At 40.5% G+C, this 23,764-nt stretch overlaps 1 protein-coding gene across 2 annotated transcripts in view; it reads left to right on the top strand.

Annotated features, from left to right (window-relative positions):
* Positions 1–23,764, top strand: part of LOC128760919 (contactin-3) — a 107,517-nt gene that overhangs the window by 40,709 nt on the left and 43,044 nt on the right. For both annotated transcript variants that reach the window (XM_053868660.1, XM_053868661.1), the window contains exon 2: positions 20,044–20,210. In XM_053868660.1, coding sequence (XP_053724635.1) covers positions 20,150–20,210 — 61 coding nt within the window. In that variant the 5' untranslated portion in view covers positions 20,044–20,149. The remainder of the gene's footprint in view (positions 1–20,043; positions 20,211–23,764) is intronic.

The following is a 23,764-nucleotide window of genomic DNA, read 5'->3' on the forward strand; positions in this document are numbered from 1 at the left end:
CGTTGCGAGTGTGTAGGAACAATGAATGACTTTTGAATCTTACTGCAGACTACCTACCTTTCACTGATGTTGTTTACAGCTACAAATGCTTGTTCATTTGGCGATTAAAATTAGTAAGAGAAGAGGTCAAAATGACAAATGCTGAGACCAGCTGCATCAAAATTATGAACTGCATTTGTAAGGCACATTCTACCAGTAATTATTTCACACGTTGTCACAGCTGCCTGCACGTTCACTCTCGATATCCACAAGCTGCTTGTTGAGGGACACGACTTTTTTTTTCGCTTTTTACTGCTAAGCACAGCAGGCATTCTCATGTGCTTTGCGTACCATGTGACGCAACATTGTTAATCTGTTTTCACACACGTTAGAAACAAGAAAAGACAGGCTCTGTTATTTGTGAACCTGGGACTTGTGTTGCTGCCGTCTGTGTAATAACAGCTAATCTATTCAATTCTAACGTAGCCCTTGTTTAATTGCAACATGTTGGAGTCTGATAATAATAGTGAGACGGTGTGTGTGCTGGGCTTTGTGTTGTGCATGTCATCGCTGCCTTATCTTGTTTGCAAAGTGCCTGAACAGCGGCTGTCATCACGCATGTGCAGTAAATACATTCATGCTGAATCCATAATTGCAGTGTGAAAAATGACAACTCTTTGAAGTCAACACAGCTGCCGAAATAAGGTGTTTACGTGGGAGAAACACATTTTTACCGTGATATTATCATGTCATATATTGAGTTTTACTTGTATGTTTGTAAGTCTGAGGTGAATAATGATGTACCTTCTTATAATCCCACAGAAAAATAACGAAAAAGGGGCGGAAGCTTTTAATGGCAAGACACTTACTGTATAGTTAAAGGCGGGAGGAATAGTTGTATTGAAGTATAGGGGGGCTATATTTCCGCCCCCTATGATCAGTCCATGTGGCCCAAGATTGGAAAAAAAATGAGTGGAAGTCTATGGGGAGTTGAAATTTAATTCTTGGTCCACTTTGCCTTGTGCCCTGGATCACACATATGCTGTACCTCAATTCAAATGACAAAGGAAGTGAGTTTCCACTACATTGTTTAATTTAAGATTTGCTTGTGACAAAACAAATAATAGAAATAAAATATCTGCGTCTCCGTGCTGGAATGAGAAGGATCTGTAACTCCATTTGTAGCTCGACTTGGGATATTTTTGAGATTTTTGGAAAATTTGCAATGCATTCCGGGCATCCCAAGTTAACTTTCTGAGAATCAGGACAGCGCTTGCACTTTGTGGGAACATGCTATTTTGTGGTTGAGGTTTCTGTGATTTCTGAGCTAAGGGAGGTATTGGAATTCTAAATAATAATGACTAAACGTTATGCCGATGTTTTCATAAACAAATTAATATATTATTATCACATTTTTATTACTAAAAACATTACCATTATTGTCTTTGCTCCTTTCCTTTTTTGTCTGGAAAAGGCTGTGGAGCTCTTGTTTTCAGTGAAATGTATTTGATGTTGTGATATTAATGCCATGTTGCTCTGACTGGGTTGTTAAATTTGGTTATTGTGTGAAATTTGTGTCATGTTGCAGAGATGTCTCAGGAAGTCAAAACTGTCAAGACTCTGTCCTTCAAAATTGGTGGTGTTTTTTTTTTATGCATTCCCTGTTCCTGAAAATGATTTCATTGTTGTGGGAAGTCTGGAAAAAGGTTCCAGATCTTTCACTTAAATTCAAAGTTTGGACTTGTGTATCTCCTGCAAGTGGAGCTTAGTAATCTGCCCTGTTGCTTCTCCCGTGGAAACAAGCGTGACATCTTGTAAGAAGGCCAGGTGATGACCTCAGAAAGCGATTACCCAGCCAGGAACATCTTGTGATTCTTGCTTTAAGGTTCGGGGAAATGCCAGGCGGATCATGCAACGAGACGGTGGATTTGCTGTTGGAAATGACAATGGTAATGTGACCGAAATAAATGGCAGAAAACTCCGCACTCAGTGCTGCAATACATCCCTTTCTTGTGTGCCGACTGGTATCAGGATGTCAATAGCGTCCTTTCAACTAGCTTACTGAAGCATGAGATTGAGTGTGTGTGTGTGTGTGTGTGTGTGTGTTTGCGTGGAGGCGGAAAAGGGATTATTGTTATCAATTGATGTTGACCCATGAATCCATTAGTCTTCTGGTGTAAAAGGTTTCACAAGCCCTTCTTGTCCTTATAAATCAAATGGAGAAACGTTGCTCACCGGTTCATGGCTGTGTTGTGAAATTCAAATTTCCCCTTCTTGACATGGATTCAGGCGGTATGGAGTGAGCAGTCCAAATGTTTCCCTGCAGCTTTCATCCAGGTTTTTCCAAAATTACACCCTCAAAGGGGTTTAACCGTGGAGTCATGAGTCGTTGAACTGTAACCACGAGGTTTCTCCTTGTGGCCCACTGATTTTACCTGTCAACAGCACCTCTGATCCCTTCGGGCTGATCCTTTCATTCCGAGGATGTCATGGAGGAAATAATTCGACAGCTCTGTGACAGCTGGAGAGTGTAGCATAATGTCAAGAAAACATGATATGTAGGATCTCGCTTGTGGACTGAGGCAATGTATGCAAGACACTCGCCTTTGTAGAAGAGTCTACCGCACAACAAAATGTGTTATAGACACTGGACTGTGATGTTATGAACAAAGTAACTTGCTGATGCTGCTGTCTGCTGTTCTGAATATGTCGATGAAACGAAGCTTTAAAAGTTTTCGTCTACTGTTACAGCTCCAGTTTAGTTGTGTTTCAGTGTCATTACCTCTCTGACTTTTTATGTATTTTCCTCAGTCACATATTATAATTTTCCTGGCATAACAATGTAGTGCATTGCACAATAGACCAAGGATTATTTCAAGTATGTATTTATAATTTTAGAGAGTTTGTGTACTTGGGAATGTAGTCATCGTCAATCTGAGTTCAGTATACGAGTAACTCCATTACTATTTGTCAGCCATCCATCCATCCATCCACCCATCTGTCCGTCCGTCCTTCCATCCATCAGCAGACATTCCCAGACTAAATCCTTTTTAAATTAAATACTCAACTTTGCCATCACCATTTCAAAAGGCTGTTGCTTGAAAATTGAGAGATGAAGGCATGCTGTGCATGAGAAACATCTTCAGTGTGACCCAAAGTTCTGGATTGAAGTAAAGTCACTCATCAAATTTATGTATCAGGACATCAGCAATGGTGGTACAGTACATAACTTGTACAGTTGTTTATCTGGTACATTGTTGATATTTTTACCAATTCCTTGAGGATTTAACTGCCTCAACCACTATTGCCAAGTTTATTTTTACATTTGTTTGTTTTGCTTGAGTGTGTATATTCCTCTTCAGAATCTATGTCAGACATTTTTGCTCTCTTGCTCTCTGTTATGCTCCTGCTACAAAATTACTGCTTGGTGGTCGATTAGACGATGGAACGCTTTGTAGTGATTTTTGCTGACCTTTCAGAATGATACGTCGTGGTCCTTTCCTAAACTAATCAAGCAAGAGTCGTCCGACAGCTGGAATTGCCAGAGTGGTGTTAACGGTGAGTGATGCAGGTGTTTCAGTCCATGTGGTTCACCATGAAGCAACTCTCTCCCTGATTTCCCTCCGTCAAACCTGCTGCTGTTGTTTAGATGCTCACTCTCTTTTGTCGTGAAAGTCAGTTGTCAGCTGGTGTTTTCTTCTCAAATTCATCCAGGTACGATTGGATTATTGGTTTTAGTCCCACGGTAAATGGGTTTTCTGTCAGAAAATAATGCAGTGCTTTTATTCAAACCCTATAAATGGATCTTTTCAAGTCCACGCACAGATGAGAGGAGATAATTTGAGCTGTCTAAGTCGCAAGTTGCGCTCGCGATTACGAAGATGTAACATTTCTATTTTTGAAAATGAAGGCTTTCTCTGGTGCATTCAACGAACGTCTATTGTTTGACTAGTTAAAATGATTTTGCAGTGAGTTATTTGGACTTCACCTGCAGGAATAAAGCAGTTTTCATTGTACTGTAGGTTTAGTCATATATCCACAGTGTTACCTGTCAAGTTATGGTCTAATTTGATGTGATTTCACTTGGAATAATTATAATAATAATAATTTCATTTTCTTAGATGGATAAGTGTCAGAAAACACTGTTGAGCATCCTAAGCACTCTCAGCTAAGTAGCCGTATATGTGTATATATATATATATATATATATATATACACACACACACACAGTGGTAAATCGGAATTCAAACAAAAATTTAGAGATTTTTTTGCTTCGGATTTCAAACGAAAATCCAGAACTCAGACGCCCTGGAAAAAGCCAGACAAAACATAACATGCGCGGCCCGATCAGCTGACCCTCACAATCTGTTATTGTGTATAACACAGCCTCTGTATGCAGACGTGTCCCGTTAGCTACTTTTACTGGCTGTTTTTTCTTCATATTGAGGTGTAAAACCTTTCCTGTCTCCGCACTGGACCGTGGTAGAGTGTCACAAGGGAGGTGCTCGCTCTCCACACCTCCACTCCAGGGTTTGATGTCCTGTTGTGGGCTGGAGCTGGGACAGGGATGAGGCGAGTCTGGGACAGAGCGTGACTTGGTTTATGACTTTGTCACAGCCAAACTGCACAGAAGCGCACATTCAGAGCTGGACACGCACCGGGCACCTCTTCACTTCTGGAGAGACCTCACTCACTCGGCAACCCCTCCCACATGCAGCGGCCACACACATAGAGGAACAGCCACCTGCAGCAGACACTCTACATTCACTCCTACAAAAGCCTATTTTAAGGCTTGGAACGCATTATTTCTTTTTCCATTCATTGTAATGGGAAAAATCCATTCAGATTTCTAACAAATCGCTTCTCGAACGGCCGTCTGGAACAGATTGTGGTCGAGAACCGAGGTACCGCTCTAATATATTCTTTACAAGCTTGAGACACAGAAAAATAACATTTCTTTCCAGATACTGTTCTTATCCCAACACAAGTGATAGTCATATGGCATTCATGTAAAACAGCATTTAAAACAGCAATTCTTTATCCAAATAGCTGCAGGCAAACTGATTTACCGTGGTGCACAGCCATAGAGAATACATTTGTGCACACCATATGCCATCATAATGACTCTCCTGAATGAGTTATATCCCCTACTTTTGCTTGACGGAGATATGTGGCCATGCTTACACGTGCCTGACATGCACTTCTGTCCTCCTGTACCAGAGCTAGCCATGAGGAGAGTTAAATATTTTGGTGACTCAAACGTGTCAGATCAATCCCTGAAATGGAGACTCTATGACTGTGGTCTGTAAGTGGGTCTTCAAACAGGTCAGATGATACCTGAGCCCACATGAAAGGGGGGTTTTAAGTGCATCTTCTTCTGAGATATTTTTGAAAATATGCAACAAATCTGATACTTTCTCGGGATGATTTCCCAACGTGGGAATGGGAGTAATGATCATCTCCTTATTGATGTTTTTCACCCGAGTCTCTGTAAACAAACAGCAATTCATCACAAGCTCATGGAGACATTCTGCCTCTGCTTTGTCTGCAAGCTCAGGAACACATGATATCATATATATATATATCTATATGTATGGTTGTTTGAAGCTAATGCACATTATAAATCACCTGCTGGACACGAGGAAGGACGCAGATGAATGATGATGAATAATACATGATTCGTTCTCTGAGTTTGTGTCCAATTCTAATGCAATGAAGATTAGCGTCCTGCTTTTAGAGGCGGGGAATATGAGATATAGTCTTACGTTTGACATTGCAAAAGCAATATGAGTTGCTGCTAATCTATTATTTTATTTCAGCAAGGTCTCGCTTTCTGTTTTTCTAACAAGGAAAGACACATTGAATGCTACATTCCTGCCGTCGGTGGTTTCTACTTGACGGCAGAATACTTATTGTGTTTAAAGAATTTTGTTTGAATGAATTTTCCATTTGGTGCTCAAACTCTGTGCTGTGTAATGAAATAAAGGGTGACATGACAGAAGTGCTGTCTGAGAAGACGATGGGTTTGGGCTATAATTCCTTTTTTAAAAATTTTAAAAATGTCTTCAAGAAGCACGATGGCGTGTGGTAATAATGATGGACAAGTTTGAAAATAATGAGGCTGTTCCATAAACTGATTTTGAGGCAAAAAACAAATGGATTTAAAGATGTTTCACAAATAATAACATTCATAATAGTAATAAAAATGATCAGCAAACAAAGAGAGATTTTGTACTTGTCATAAATGGCAGTCCAAATTTCCATTATTCCAAAATGGCTAAAGTAGATGCAGCTGAAACTTTACCCCGAAATAGTCCTTGCATCATAATTCTAGTGAATATAAAGCAGGCAGCCAAACTCTATTAATATTCTCCTGCTTTCACTTTATTCTTGTGTGCAAGAAGTTCTTTGAATCACAGTTAAATCCCTGTGTTCTCTGCATTTCCCATGATAACTAAGCCTCTGATGGGTTTCGAACTAGATGAAAAAGGAATTAGAGCGATTGATCTTGTCTAAATTAAACATGTGGAACAGACTTAATGCCAGCTGCCCCGGAGACGATGCACATTATTGCACACGCACAACAACCTGTCTGAGTTACGGCTCATAGTTATTAAGTTGTTTACTTTCTAAAGTTGTTTAAGGTCACAGAGTTGGTCATCTGATGGAGAACTAGCCACCACTCAGCATTTGGCATCTGTGCTAAACAATTTGATGTCTTTTCCCAAAGAATAGTATCAGTATCTGCTGTTCAGATTATTGATAAATCCTCCATAATAAGAATGGGAGAATTCCAAAATCAATCCTCTTTACCCTCAACCTTAGCCATAAAAGCCATGTGTGACTTGGAAATGGGATTCACCTTAAATGCAGAAAACATCTTCAGACTCTGGGGTGCAGCGTTATGCAAAAGCGACATTCAATTCAGAAGAAAATCGACAAAAGACAGTAAGATAAAAGTAAATGTCAGGCAACAACAATGAGCTAAATAATCCATAACATGTCCTCAGATAAACTGATGGTTTTCTTAATATTTATATCTCTGTTAGCAAAGAAAATACCTCAACTTAATTTCCTGGAATCGTGGCAGCCCTTCACTTTGTGGGAGCATGCTTTTTTTGGGGCCTGAGGTTGAGGTTTAAACTTTTTTTTTTTTTTTACTGTTCTTTTTTTGCCTTTTTTTTTCCATATCGTCACTCCACATAGATTTCTGGAAAAGCATATCTATGCCAAAGAACTCATTGTCACCTCTGTTGTAATTTCCATCCAATGTTATTGTCCTATATTTTATATGAATTATTACACACCTTTTTTTTGTATCATTGGACAGAATTTAGTGGGCGATCAGTTGACAGTAGCATTCAGGAACTGTACAAAGTCTAAAAGATTCAGATCACATTGTTGTTGTTGTCCCACCTCGATTCCAGAAGTGGGAGTAAGTCACAAGTTAGCGTTTCATAGCATAGAAAACAGATGAAAAGAGAGAAAGCGGCTCTTGAACATGAGCCTCGGACTCTGACTCCAGAAGGTGATGCATGTGTTCGTACATACATATACACAGGTTGCCAAAGTGACAACGGGAAACCATTGTTTAAAAAAAATATGAAATAAGCTGAATATTTTTTTCTGATAATTGACAAAATAACGAAGAAAGTAAATACTTGGTTGAGTCATCTCACAAATCCCAAGTCATGCGTAGCAAGTCAAAGTCAAATTGAGTCTTTAATCACTGTTTGTCAAGCAAGTCACAAGTCCAGTCCCCGTCTCTACCTTCAATAAACACATGCAAAACCATGAGAACCATGAGAAATTTACATTCAAAGTCTTTTGATTTGAAAAGTTTGACAAAGAATATTTGATCGATCTTTTTGGATATATCTATTTTAGTGGTGTTTTAGTATATATTTTTTACTATTTTCAAGAATTATTGACTAAAATCAGCATCATGGTGTTATGATTTAGCGATGACTCCATATAACTCTGAATATTTCAGATTCTCTTCATTGTCTTTTGTCCCTATAGAGAAGGGTTGTCCCAGTCCTCCGGTCTGAAGTGTACACTGAGAAATGCTTTCCAAGTCAGAAGTCTTAAATAAGTGTGTGCATTGATTATTCGCATGAGGAACTTGAGCACCGACGAATCATGCACTGATAATTCAGTATCATCGTCTTCAGGCTTTATTCTATTTAATATTCAATATATTGTGGGAAGCCTGCCAACACAAAATCCTTTAGCAAGTTTTGAATGGCCTCCATATTGAATTTCGATACATTTGGGCTGCTGAAAGCTTCTCTCTCCCAGACGCTGTCCCTAAAGATGCTGCCGGTATTGAAATGGTGAACAAATGGCTTGTATTTTCCTGGAGCACCCTGGACGTGTTAGCAATATTTCAAAGTAGATGCGATTTTCACAGAAAGGATACGTCTGCTGTTTCATCCCCGGCCTTTTTTTTTTTTCTTTTTTTTTTTTTTCATTTGTTTGTTTTCCGGATGGCCAGTGCGAGCGTGGGTCTGTTTAGGATCGATCAGTCGCTGCTCGACTCTGTCTTGCTGGAAACCAAATTACAAAGAGTAAATAGACTGGACGGCACCAGCACAGACATTCAGGTCATTATTAGTTTTGGGGTCTGTTTGGAAGTGTGCGGTTTGCGTTTTTCGGGCTGGTTTCACCTAATAAATGTGGCTTCTTGTGGAAGTGTTATTTCACTTTCAGTGAAAGTAGAACTAATATTTGTTCTCGCTGGAGACGCCGTACATCTGGAACTCTTTGAGGAGGCTTTTTTAGAGAAGAGACTCAGGTGTCGAGTCTCACACTCTTTTGAAGGCTTCACCCATACGAGAGGATCCTCGGCTTCAGATGTATCACGTGCATGACTTTCTTGTGATGAAGAATTTATTCATGATATTGTATAGTGATGTGCACTAGGGGTTTGAAAAGTAAAGGGAAAAGTCATATTTGAAATCTAACTTTCGATAGTAAAGATGCGTAAACATCAACAATACAAGTGTCATTTCATGGCCGTGTTTGTGAATAAGATGGCGGATATACACTTTAGATTAGAGAACACATATTAAGACAATGAATAGTGAGGTAATGTTAACTATGGCATTCTTTTGCGTGACTTTCAATGACTATTTAAGAGTAAAATCTACTTGGTTGTAACAAGACATTAATACTTTATTGATGATTAATTACTAGCTAATAGGCTGTCATTACACTTTTGAGGAATTTGTTCATTTAGGGTTATAAATCTTACCTAATCTACAGTGTAAACAAAAAGTCTTTTCCGCGACTAAGTCTTCTTTCAATTACAACCAAGATGACTGCGTTGTGAAGCTTCACTGACTTGATAAAATCCCCCTTCTGCTCTCATACGCACTGACAAGCTCAGGGTAGTGACCAAAATATTCCCACACACTGCAGAGAACGGCATCTACTGGCCTTTGGAAATGGAGACACTGTTTCATGAAGCCTCATATGTCCACCACGAGGCCTGGTGACTTTGGGGCTCGGGGCATGTCAGAGATTAGTGCATGACTCATTTGGGCTATTGCCCCGGAAGAGTTGGAGGAGGTGTCAGGTGTTGATAGATGCAGGGTTTGCCGCTGAATGTCCTTGGCTCTGAATCATTTTTTTCATTTATTTTTTTTTCAGCCAGGATCTGGTTTGGCTTTTAGTCCTTCATTCGTATTTTGTGGGGTAGGAGATTATGATGTACCCTTGAAATCATGGAGCCTTTTTATGCATACATGATCATTATCATGTTCATAATAGGATGCTCCAAAGAATGGGCTTTATTAAGACGATAATCATCAAGATTACTGACCGGAACTAATGAAAGAAGTAATATTCTCCACCATATGGCCAGCTGCGATGGGTCATAAAAGTCTGTGATTGGGAAAATTGACTTTTAATATGCGAGTGGCTCAAATTAACCATTAGATGGAGGCGTCCGGTTCAACTGTTTGAGTCCTTTCAAATGAATTGCTAAAGGAATGAATCCGCTGTGTTATGGTTCCTGTATTGTCTTCATTCTGAATCATATCTGTGGTTGTGGTGTTGCTACTAAGTAATAACACCATCCTTTGCTTTCTTGTAAACTAAGCTGAGCGAATGTATCAAAATATCAAAGTGCTTCTTGCTTGCGAGTGGGTGTTCCATCATAAGAGCGCTTGATTCAGAAGAAGCATATTTTTACGCTGTACTTCCAAAGCCACAAGGCGAGTTATATGTCTGCATATGGTGCTGTGGAGGAAATTAAGTCTATTGAAACCTTTGTTCAATCACAGACACGTGTGTGACTCAGTGGTTTAATACTTGGCTTTAGACATCACGATTTTATGATGTTCAATCTTGAATTGCACCTGTGAGAATTGTCTTGATACAGAAGTGAGATTAGGTCAAGGTATGTCTGGGTTGATGGGGTTTCATGAAACACTGTCCTGATAGTCACTGTCTGTGTCGTGGTACCTTATTAACCCATCACTAGTACTGTACTCGATGACAGTATTACCTCGCATGCAGTAGTGACTGGTGAAAAAAAATCCCAGGTGATGGCTGTGTTTGACTTTCAAACTTCTCAATACATATAAGTTTACACAAATGCCAGAATAGCAGCACTGTGTGACACAATCTACAAGATGTACCTCAATTTATGGGCAGTTTCCTTCAGAAATATGCCCCTCGGCCGACACGTTCTGGAGGATTGTGGTGGCATGGTGTGTGGTGCCATTTGACCAGTTCATGTGACTGGCTGAGCTGCAGTGCTGAAGGGCACTTTGCTATTTCCTATAGCGATCACATTTTGTGGTGAACTCTATTATTCAAAACAGTAATGATTAATTTAAAGAACTTCTCCTAAATCTTACCTCCAGCCTCGTGTTTGCTCAAAGGCACTGACCCAGAGAATGGAAAGAATTTTTTGTTTATGCTAATGTCTGAAGCACAATGGGCATTTTTTATTTTTTTTTTTCTTTAAGTAATATCTACCACCCAGAAGAAACCAAACACCGTCTTCAGTTTTCTGTCAATACAGCATGTGTGGAAGCAAATATAGGACTGAAATGAATCCTCAACTCTGGAGCGTAGGCGGATATTAACTCTTCAGTCTTATGTTTGCTGTCTGACAGATTGAGCATACAGCAGATATATGCACACATATACATATCCATCTGCAATACGCTATTCTTTGTGGTGCTCACTTCTATGTTCCTGCAGTGTCACCTCTCTCAGGGTATTTTTGCATATACGAGCAATAATAATTCTGTTATATCAGCATCCTGCTCCACATGATGTATAGGCTGGTAATGATCACGCTGCCCTCAACCTGCTGGGCAAATACTTAATTTGGGAAAGGAAACAGCACTAGTGGTAAAACAAGAACTGGGATGTCTTTGTTTCTTACAGCTGATCTACGAGTGGGCTCTGTCTTGCATCTGCGAAAGACTGAATCATTGGTATGTTATTTTGTGTGCAGTCAATTCATACTTACATTTTTGCAAATATATTTTTTACCTTTTCAATTTGTTCTTCTAATTTGTTATATACCAGTGGGTAGATGCGATTTCCTGGCGCAATATTGAAGGGTTGATGATGTTCCAAATCCTTCAATCCATCATGAATGTCTTTATTTGCAGTCGTACCGAAAAAGAATACGTAGATGCGCTGGTCAGTGCTTTACTTGTGAGAGCGAAAGAAACAAAGAAAAGCAGTGATTCTGGAACTATGACGCATAATCCTTGTTTATTTCAGCCTAAACAGCTCAAGCAGGTAGCACAAGTAGCTTGATCTATGGTGGCCTGATGTGGACAAAATGTAATAAGAAGGGATTCATATTTCACTTAAAACATGTAGTAGACCTGTGTTGTAGATGCCTAAACTAAAGTAAAACCCATTGTAATGATCTCTATTGTTTTTAATCACCCACATCTAAAAACAAACTGACACGCTAGATAACATCTTTTACTAGGAAGAAAAACCTATACTGACTGTAGAACATTGACTTCAAGCCTTGTAAACATGCTATAATATGGTTATTACTTTGTTAAAAACGGAGAGAGAACTCAACCCTGGTCATGATTTAATGATAGGCACTTCCACCCCTTTGAAACAGGTGATTCAAAAATCACTTTCTATTGCCTCGAGATGTCAGTTGAAAAAAAGAAAAAAATGTTCAGTCCTACTTCTATTGTGAACAAACCCTTTGTTTAAAATTGCACACCTTGTTCAGCTTTATTAATGGAATGAAAAAGCACTATTGTAAATGAGGCGACTCCACTGCTGGTTGTGAATGCAACCGGCTCTACAGTTTTAAGTAAAACCTCCTGCAAAATGGTCCACATTCTTTTCTCCTCTGCTCATTCTATATTGATGCCCTGCCTACAACTCCAAAGTTCCATGTGCAGCCGTGTTTGCTGAGTGAGTATTGAACTGTTAGCGTTCAATATCCTGCTGCTCTTAGTCAATGTGTAATATGCAGCCGAGCACCAAGTGGCAGTTTGCTAACCGAAGCCTCGCATCTGCTGCAACTCCCCAGTGACTGTCTGGATTTCTATTAGCAGCCTGAGGTCTGGACTTTCTTTCAGGGATTATCAACAGACTTCTCTTAATTCAAACGTCAGATTGAGGGGTTCTTGGTCGCATTGTGACATTTTGAGTTCATGATTTAACATGTCATTCAGTTACAAAATTGGATTAGGTTTTTCAGACCATTCTTTGCATGTGTGTCAAACTCAAGCTTCAGGTCCAAGTCATTTTAGGGAGCTGATGAGACGTTTTGATGCGTACCATTGTGTCAAAAAAAAAAAAAAATCAATCCAATGTTCACCTCTTCCTTAAAGCCAGTCTTGCGCTCAACAGTGCTTTTGTGAATCAAATTGATCTTAAACTTGGAACACTACACCCGTCTGCTTTTCGTAATGTTGCTGCCGCGTCATCGAGCGATCGGCTATTTAGAGGACAGATGGAGGTAGAAGTAATTGTGTTGCTTCTTTTGGGCGGCTGTTGCCCAGATAGCATCCAGGTGCGAGAGCCAAGTCAGATTAAGATGCAGCGACACTGGCCTACTTTTGGGTAGAATGGATGTGGGAGTTAGGTGGCTCGCAGACGTCCCACATTTAAATGCCAGTGGCATTGCTTTTCTTGAGCCATTTGATCCCCACATCTGGCTCCAGTAAGACGAGATGTGGCAGCAAGCATTTTTAATTGGTATTTTTTAATCAGCCAAATTGAATATGGTTTTGGCCCAAACCAACGCAAGTGATTTTTTTTATCTCTTTGGGCTTTTTTTTTTCTTATTTTTAAGAATAGTTCATTAAAAACGCATCTGAAAGTCGAAGATTGAGCTTCAGCAATATGAAATGGTCCGTTTCCTGTCCTGCAAGAACATAAATAACCCATTGTTTCCTTGCCGCTTGTCGCTTATTTTGACATTTTGAAAATAACATGGAGTGTGAAGATGTGATCTTGTTTCCATGTTGCGATCTTTCAAATGCGCCACCGACTCGTATGTTAATCATGCTTCGCCTGTAAAGACAGAAGAAAGAAGGACAAATGTAATTACATCTCTGAACGTTCCAGGAGGTAATTTCTGAAGTCACGTGCGCAACAAATGACTCGAAAAGTAATGAAGTGGAACACCTGAGTTCAAAAGACACATGAGCTCCACCAGCTTGTTTTAGAAAAGCTGAATGAGCACGTGCGTCGTCTCGCGTCTGCCTAGTTTAATAAGATATCTTAATACCAAGTGCCTCTGAGAGAAGGAGGTGCGTGGAATCACATTATCCGTGATGAGTGTTACACTATTAGGCTTTATCCTTGACTGAAACTTTCCCTTCCAGGCACCATTAACTCATCCCATATGGCGACTCCGTCACCTGCGACCACCATCCAGGGGGTTCAAGAAAATCTGTGTTTTTCCTGGGGTTTATACATTTATCATGGAGATCACATGCAGCTCCTTTGCATTGCTGCGGTGCGACCAAGACGCAGATCCTCCCCCGAGCATCATTTAAACAGCGCTGTGCTTTGACTCCCTCCCTTGCATCCACCTTGCGGGATTGTGGGCCTCCAACATGCGTAACGGCAGCACTCGAAATGCAATCAGAGACCTTGAGTGTGACTTTGAATGCGAAATGAAAACGGGGGACACGTGTTTGTGGGCAGGGGAAATAAAGTTGATCAGCTCCGAAGTGAAAGTGGACAGCTGACTCCAGCGAACGTAAATTAGCATCGATCATTGGGCACTAATGACTCAAGGCTGCTGGGGCTTGTTAGACAACCTCTGCACCAAAGATATGATGTAGACGCCCCTCCTTTTCATATGCTTTGTTTTCTCTAAATCAATACTTGTTTGAAGACTTGCCGCTTTGTATGAAGCAAAAACCATGAAAAAAAACTAAAAAATACAGGGTATTGACTGCTTTGATAAACTGCGGCGCCCCACATTCGCAGGAGGACGTTCTGGTCGTGACTCCCTGTACCTCAACACATAGTTAAAAGGGTGAAAAGCTTGTCCATTGATTCACATTTTTTGCTATAATTGAATATGTGTATCTTTCATAGTGCTTAACTGTCTACTAAGAAGGCTGTTTTTCGTGTGATGGCAAATGAAAGCCATCAATAAAGCCGTACATTTCAGCTAATGACCACCTTGGCAAATACCGTCTTTTGCTAATATTAATGTTTTATGTGTGGGAGAGAGTGCCATCGAAGTGTACTCAACTTTTTTTTGTTTGTTTGTTTATCTGAGCGCAAGTGAGCTGGCAAAATGTCCTCTGATTCGCCTATGTGCATATAGTCCAGGGTTGCCAGATCTTGCAAGACAAATAAGCAACCACGCTTTTGAAGCCCAAAACAAGTGACTTTTCCTCCTGATCCCCTTTTGGTTCTGCGGTGAGAAAAACAAATAAATCTCCTGTACATTTTTACAATCTGTTTGGATAAACTCAAACATTGTTGCTAAACTCAAGTTGTGCCAAAGCGTTTGTTCTCACGTCCTAAACAGAAAAGGACTGCCGTGTTCAGCCTCTGCTCTGATTGGATAGAACTCCTTGAGCCCGGGACACGTCCAAATAGGCAGGTACACTTTAGAAACAAGCCCAAACAAAACGCAACCCGCGACTACCGATACTTAATTAGCCTCTTCTCAGAAAATGAAGCCCAAAGTCGCTTTTAATAAGCAGACTTGGCGACTGTGATATGGTCCGTTCTGAAAGCTTAAACCATGTATCTTTTCTGGCTGTATGCTTGGCTTTCCACGCATTGAACGGTTGGGAATAGTTGTCTCTGGAGCAACTGCATGGTGTGGAGGTGGTTGTCACACCTTCACCTCGCACCGGAGGATCTAATAGTCTGGCAGTCCAGTATAGACATTTGTGGATGATCGACACCCGTGGAATTAAATCAAGGGCGCGGAGACGGGGGAAGACATGAAGGCAGCTGAGGACTTGAAAGGTGGTCTAGCACAGCGGTCTGCATGAAGCAGAGTCAATGCAGTGGTTCGAAAACCGCAGGTGGCATGTGTGTAGTGCATGTTGGCTGAATTCTGGGGTGGCCTGGCTGCAAAGTCGTGTCAAAAACCCAACAGATGTGAGCATGATTTTGATGAAAAATATGTAGCTAGACTTGGGTATTGATTTATATTTCCCAAAACGTTTCCAAAATTCCAATTGGTTTGCAATGGTTGACACAATTTATAGCAATTTTGATTCAATATGGAAGAGATCCTCTGAGACCTAGAGCAGTTAATAATAGAAGAATCATATAACTCGGTGCATAATTGAAAATATTAATGTAAATTATAGGCCATCCTGCGCACATTTTTTTTTCGTTCTGCTCATCGCCCCCTCGTGGTTCTTCACCATATTCAGATGAGATTGCATTGCCCTTTTGAAAATTCACATTTCACCCTCTTTGATCGACTTAGGAGTCTCAAACACAGATCTTTTGCATTGTGGCTCGGCCACCTTAACTGACCCTCCCTCCGAAATAAGTCTAACCCTCTTCACTTGCTCACAACACTCTCCTGGCTCCTACCCTTCCGTAGATTCCTCCTTGAGAACCATGTCTTCAGACTTGGTGAGGCTGATGCTGCCATCTGAAATCCCAAATCTCAGAGGGTTTGTGTATGTGTCTCTGAATGCAAAGGTTGTAGCAATGGCAACTGATGTGTTGCCAAGCGAAAGTTGCTGACTGAGCTTACCTCATTTTTCAAATATTAAAGGCTCACCTGCCCAGATTTGAAGACATTTTCAACTCTATAATAGTTAAGTACTTGATACTCGATACTACTATACTTCGATAATACTTCGATACTCAATACGAAGTGAAACTAAAATTATTTATCGCATTTCCAAATGGTTATCTGATCGAATCTATTTACATTCAAATCCAATGTATTTACTGTTTATATATTATTTTAACATTCTGTATTTGATCGACTCTGCTAGGTTACAGGGCCGAGGCTTGAAATGTGAGTGTGATACTGATTCTGTATTGCTTTTTCTTTGGGGCACTGAAATATATCACCACTGTGACTCTCATAAGGAGGGACATCAAGCAAATCCTGCGTTCATCGATTCACCTGTCAGCGTGTTTGATTGAGACTCGTGACAAGACCTGGGATAGGATGACAAACAAAAAGGCAGAAGGTTAAAAAAAAGTTGAAACAAAATCAATGATGATGACTGACAAGAGGGAGGTCTGGTAATCTGTATTGCATCCTCTTGGAATGAAAAGAGAAGCTCGGAATAAGGCTGAGCTTCTCATAGCTCTCCTTTCCTCGATAGGTGGTTGCAGTCGTTTAAAAGCGGTGGGTGGGGGGGCATTGCAAATCTTGCCCCTTCATTTTGTTTCATACAAAGCCTTGCTGGAGGTCAACACCTCTATACATGATGAAGTAGATCCAACGTGTTTCTTTCGAGGGCCAGGTGCATAAACGCGGCGTAAGCACAAAAAACATGCCGACAGGGATTTCTACACTGAATCTGGAAAACACTTTAATAACTTATATGTAACAGAAAATGAGAGGTCATTGTTTGTGACCCTATTTAAGTACGAAGTTAACGTACAACATGCAGCACTTTCAACATAAATCCAGATAATTATGCGATTATAATTCATAATAAAGCTCTTCATGAGTGTTGAGTGAAATTAATATACACTGAACAAGTTAGTTAGTTTGTTGTGTAAGGGAGAGATGCAGCGTGTGTGTTGTGTGTGTGAGGATACATTATTAAACCTCAGATAAGAGTGTGCCTGTGGGCTTTTATGTGGATGTATTGTCACCGAGAAAAGTACTATATCAAATGTACTGTCAACTGAATCAAACTTTTTTTTGTTTCAGTGATACATGAGAGTCGATTCAGTAAGAACAGAGAACGGTGGAACAAACTGGCTTCAAGAAACATGACAGGTCATGTGGTTGCTCTGCCGCAACCAAATATGCCTCTGCGACTAACTGCACAGGTCCACACGGCGAAAAGCCTGGTCCCCTTATCAAACATGAGAAATGTCTTCACTCCCCTGCTATTCCCTGGACTGTTAACATCTTCCAAACAGAAGGTTTTGTAAAACCTCCCTACAGCTACCTTCAGCTGGAAATAGCACAGCTGGCCGTCTTCTGTCGCTGCCTTGCTGCACACTGTCCTGCTATTTTATTGTTTGTCACATCCCAGCAGACTCACAGTTCGATCTGGATCACCTACTCTTCTCCTAAAACCATGCTGCTGTGCCAATCCTCAGGGATCTTTGGACCAGTTTGGCTAGTGTCTTGTGGGATTTCAAGGTCTAACTAGTTATTCCCACAACCTTTCTGTTAGCTAATGGGTTATTAGCAGATGAAAATATGAACCTGCGACGCTGAGACATTAAAGCACTGCTTTTTTTCTGCTAGCTGAAGCTGGTCCTCCTCTGTCAGGACTTATTTAAAACCGAAAGTTTCACTGCCAATTTTGGAAGCTTGGGTGGAATATGGAGCAGAGCTACATCAGCTGTCAGAGGCTTGTTATTTTTAAGACAGTACCGGGCGCCTTGCTATTTGACAAATTGGTTGGCTGCATTTAATGCCCCCTACTGAGGAAAGCCCTGCCCTTGACTTGCAAGGAAGCTCTGGAGATTTGCTGAAGCATGGCGGCTGTTGATTATCATGCGGGAAACCCAGCGCGGGAGTGAGTGGGATAACAGCAGTGTAGTGCCTGGTCAGGATACAAGGCACTGTATGTGCAATGGATTTAGCTTCACAGCCTTTTTACGGGAGGCTCAGAAAGAAAAGCCAGAAAAGTGTGAAAGTTTGGAATGGATGAGTGCAGCCGCATTCTTGTGAATGACTGCCGTAATTTGACTTTACCTGTTCCCAAACGCAAATGAAGGAAGGTTTGGTGGAAAAAAAAAGTTCCTGAAGCAGAGGAAATGAAGTCATGTTATTTAGCTGAAGAGTGCACGCCCCTTGTAAAGTGCTTGTTGCCGGTGTTGCTGATCACTATGTTTCAGAAAACCAAATTATTCCTTGAGTCCATCTAAAATTGGGCTTTTACAATGCAGAGAAACACCTGGAGTCTGTGGGTGAGAAAGTCCTGTGACTTCTTCACTAAGCTAAAATAATTTAGTTTAAGATCGTTTCCTTCTCTGATAATTCAGAAACCAATAATCATTCCACTATGAAGTGGACGTACCGAGGTTCTCAGAACCAGTCTGACCTGGTCTTGGTGTAGTCATGGTCGGTGAAGTCTTAGAGGTCCGTGGTCTTGGATTTTCCCGGTCCCGCCCAGTTATGAGCGAACACAGTAGTAAAAAAAAACCTGCAATATCCATCTGCTAATGTGTCAACTGTATCCATCTACATCAGAGGTGGGCAATTAAATTTCCCAAGGGGCCGGGTTATATATTGTGACCGTTGAGAAGGGCCGTCAAACACAAAGAGAGGAGGACAAGAGAAAATTGAAAATAAAAATCATGTGTGATTATGAATCTACACTGTGAAAATGCATAGAAACTGTTGGTTTGTTGTGTTTTATTTTATTTAAACCACATTCCATTTAAAGATTGTCAATGTGGCTCATACATTTCAAAATTTACTTACTGACAAGAAATGCTCCTAAAATAGCCACGAGAGAAGATTTAGAAAAAATAATTCAACAAGAAGGTTATGTTTCAGTTACATCATAATAAACAAAAAACGATCCATAAGACAAAATGTCAGAGACAACAACAATGTCAGTTTTATAGTTTTGCTCTGACTCCAGGAGGGCCACATAAATACAGTCAAAGGGCCGCATTTGGCCCCCGGGCCGCACTTTGCCCAGGTGTGATCTACATCATATCCAGTCAGTCTGAGCCAACATTTTTGATGCATTCATTTATCAGTCAGTGGTATTTGGCTGAGATGCCGCGGCACAGAAATCTTGCCATCGCAAGTCCTGGTCCTAGGTTCAGTATTCTGTTTTGCATTTGTTAGCATTTGACCGTACTGAAGATGGTAGTCATGGACCATCATGGCTAAGCTACTTTAGTTCATTTGGCTACTGCTGTGGGATATGAAGCCATTTTAAAATGATGAAAGTGTATCCTCATTTTTTTGCTTCAAATCTATTTGAAAGCAGGCACTTATAGCGCTGTCCTTGGTACATGGTGGTGTCAAAAAGCGTGCACTGATAGGTAGCCAATGAGAGTGATTCGTATTTGGAATGATGCTAAGGAGTTGGGTGTCTTCAGCGTAGTTTACTTCTCTCCTCAGAGGCTAAAATAAAGAGAAGTTTCCATCTTCCTAGGAGACGAACTTAAGTTGAATAACAGATTACTATGCTAATATTAGATTCAGCCATGGAATTTTGCTCCTCTTATGCTGCTCAAGCCTATTTTATCTATTTCTTTAGCTTGACTTGTTCTCTGGAGCAACCGAGGCATGTCTACAGCAAACATCAGCTCCCCAGTATCAGCTTCCAGCGCGCCCCTCGGCACGCGTTCTTGCCTCTGCTTATTTGGTTGAATTCATTATTCATGGTTCACCAAATTTTCTCAAGTTTCCAGTTGTTTATTCTGTTCCTCTCTCCTTTTTTTCATCGGCAGTTGTCCGTCTTTTCTATCAGAGCCACACCTAAGCGAGTCCGACCAGGAAATAGTCTGCACTGTCTGGCGACTGGATGGGAAGTGGGCGACTCTTTGACATTGGAAAATGAAGATGCTGTTACCATGGCAACTGGTAATCCTTCTGTCACTCAAACTGTGCCGCTCTGGTAAGAAGCCAGTTTAAGTTCCTTTTCACACCTGACATGCATACATTTTGCCGAAAGCCAAGTTTTTGGTTTATATTTTTATGTTTTTCTGAAGATAGTTTCTCAGTTTCTTAAGAGAAAACATGTCTGAATCTGAAATTACCCAACGAACATTTAACAACTAACATTTCTTCACTATTTTCTGAGCAATGTGTGAGGAAAAGAAAGTGTGAGAGGATGTATTTGCCTTCCTTTCCTGGAAATGTCATCAACCAGCTAAAAGTGAACAAGATAAATATCAGTCATATTCTTTCATTTCCAAGATATTATGTCTGTGTTTAAACATCTCATGGGTGGATATTAAACTCAAACATGGATTGCAAACCTTGCTCAATAATGGTATTTGTGAAGTGCTTTTCAATTCTGTGAAACTTTTAAAAGCATGTTTTTTTAAGAAATTAAAAGCAAATTCAAAGAATAGATTCTGATTCATGTATATATGTATTTATTACATTTGGAATTATAAATGTTTCATTGTGTGTTCCTAATGTGTCATTAGGAAGCATGGATATTGATGAGGTTTCATGAAACAGTGTCCTGATTTTCAGAGGACACCAGATGGCGCCATCTGCCGTAAAATATTTGGATTTGAACAACTGATTCAATGAAACCTCACATCACTTCTAAACCGAGAGCTCCATCGAGTGGCCTCTGAAAGTTAGGAGGTTGTTTCATCGACCCTGCAATACTGTTTCATGATACCTCGTCGATGCATCACTAGTGATTGTCACCATCGATGTATTTTACTTCCTTTAATGAGACAGTAGGTGGCAGTAAAGTTCCGGAACTTGCTCACACGACCCGATAGAATAGTAAGAAAGTCACTGGAGCTCATGCTGCAATGTGAACGAAACTAAAGTGGTGGTGCAGATCCAGATGTGCCGTAGCGTTCCATGTGACGGCACCACTCGGTGCACTCCCACCAGCTAACACACAGACCACACCCTCACAGATTAATATGCAGATCATGTTATATTCTATGAGTCTGTGCTTCTCATTTAACTCCAGTCGTTGGGTCAAAATATTGTAGCAACAACCAGAATGATTTGTTTACGATTTACACTGTTCTTTAACAGCAACTGTTTGCTAAGACTGCAGACGACAGAGTTTGTGTCCGTGTGTTGTGGTCACTCTGAATCGCGCACACGAAACCACTCCCCAGGTGTAACAGCTCGGCTATTAAAGGTTCATTAATTTGTTTAATTTAAAGGACACTGCAGCGAGGATAAAAAAAAAAATGAACCAGCTCCCACAGTGACTGAGGAAACAAGGCCTTTACCTCAGGCAAAGACTCCCACTCTCATTAGGAAGATGATGGTGATGATGATGTGGGAGGGAGCCCCTCTCCCGTCCTTTTCAAGGTTAGAGAAACATTAAAAAAAGCAAATGATTCTCTGAAGTGTCGAGAAAAATGACCGCGATCTAATGTGCGGAGGGCGGTCGCTGCTCACTGTTTGTGTGTCTGTTGAAGAAATGCAAGATTTCACGGGAGTAATTAGCGCTACATTAGTTAATTACTCCTGTGTATTGATAGTTCTGCTGGTGCAAACCAAAACAACACGCTCGACTGAACAGACACGCGCTCGGAAAGCACAGGCAGATAACAGGAACACGCTGTGGGATAATTAATAAGAGTAAAGCTATGCTCTGATATTGCATGTCGACAGCCCAGTCAAACAGTCACATGTGTGTTTCCATTACAATCAGATGCACAAACGGAATTGGCCTCAGAAGCTGAGTGTCATTCAGGGAGCAGCACTCGGTTACTAGCACGCTTACTTATTTTAGATTTGAGTTCAGCGATGTAGTTATTGTATTGTATAGACCTGGGGTTCACAACCTTTTTGATCTCAGGGCCCTCCTTTCCTAGAACAAATGAACCCGGGGTCCATACGTAAGTAATAGAAATGATTCATGGACTCTGGATTTCATTTGCCATCAACAACCATATTTAATCTACTTACACGTCAACAAACCACAACCTTGTGAAAGGACATGAAACCATGTGATCATTGCAAAAGTATGTATTTGTCATCGAAAAGTGCAACCAGCTGCAGAACCAGGTTCAAGTCATATTCACCAAATTTACCAAAGAGAAAAATTTAAACAACAATACACTTGATGCAAACTGTTGAGAAAATTGGAATAACTGAATCAAATTCTGAATGAAATAAATATAATAAAACCATGTCGAAATATCATTAAATAAAAATAATATGTTATTGAAGTAAATTAAAGTATAGCCATAAAATGTATTTTCAAATCTGCTTCAACTGGTGTTTTCATGGACAGTTTTTATTGTCGGTGGGGGAGGCATCACTTTCTTCATCATTTTTTCTTTTCAAGAGCATCTTCATTGTTGTTGACTATCACAGATTTGCAGCTGTCAAGTCAATTCAGTGACACACTACTGCCACCATATGTGAGTGCCTCGCGGCTCAAAGGTGTAAAACAAAAAAACTAATAGCGGCCCTCTAGGAGGCACTCGCGGCCCAAACGTGGGTTAAGAATCACTGGTATAGATCGTCGTGGAGGGGGACAAATATATGACATTGTAATAATAGTGTAATAAAATGATGCGACTGCAGTGGCTGTGTCAGCAATTGAGGTCCAAAGGTTACATTATCATTCGTGCCCGAGTGTGAAATGCAGCAGCGAAAACAGGTTTTATTGTTTACTTTAGGAAAACATTGATCTCTGGTCAAATTCTTGGTCCCTGATGTCTCCAGTATTCACATACACACACAGTCCACATTGTCTTTTGCCGCCCTTTTTGGTGTCATATTAAGTGGCCTAATTTATCTGGCCAAATATGAAGAAATTCCTGGTCAACTGAGAGTCGTGTGTAGTCTCTCCAGTGCCCTGGCTGTGCCTCATTTCCGCTTTCTTAACTGAATGCGATGGCCAGTGGAGCAAAATTGGAGGAGGTCAATACTGTTTCAGGACGTTGCATAATCCCTTGATATTCACTCTACCCGTACAAATTGCAGGGTTTGGCTCAGGAAGCTCGATTCAGGATCAAGCTGTGTAAAATATGAATCCTGCTGCACTACTCAAAAAAACAATGTGGCAGGATGGTGCTGTCCGAATAACGCTGGTCTTTCAAACACAATGATACATATAGTCTCATATTGAAGTTTGTTCTCAGCTGCGACGGTTGATTATTTTTGAAATTCGGTCCTTGAGTTTGGAATATTCAACTTGTTAAAAAGTTATGTTTTAAGATTCAAAATATTTTTTGTAGCCTGTCTGGAGCTTTTGGCTCTGCTTGACACGAGGTGAGAATTTCAGTTAATTTCTTTCAGACAATTGAGCAAGGACTGCGAGAGAGGACTGGAGAGAAATTGCACCAGAATGAATGTTTCAGTTTCAGTTTGCAGTCCTTCTGAGTTTTTTTTTTCTTTTAACCATTCTTCCACCATGCTTTGATCACGCTTGGATTACGACTGAAATGTTCCCATTTGCGTCACTCATAGAACCCCTGATGGTTTAGTGGCTACTACACTCAACTTTGA

Source organism: Synchiropus splendidus, chromosome 6, assembly GCF_027744825.2.
Source record: "Synchiropus splendidus isolate RoL2022-P1 chromosome 6, RoL_Sspl_1.0, whole genome shotgun sequence".
NCBI classification, from domain to species: Eukaryota; Metazoa; Chordata; class Actinopteri; order Syngnathiformes; family Callionymidae; genus Synchiropus; species Synchiropus splendidus.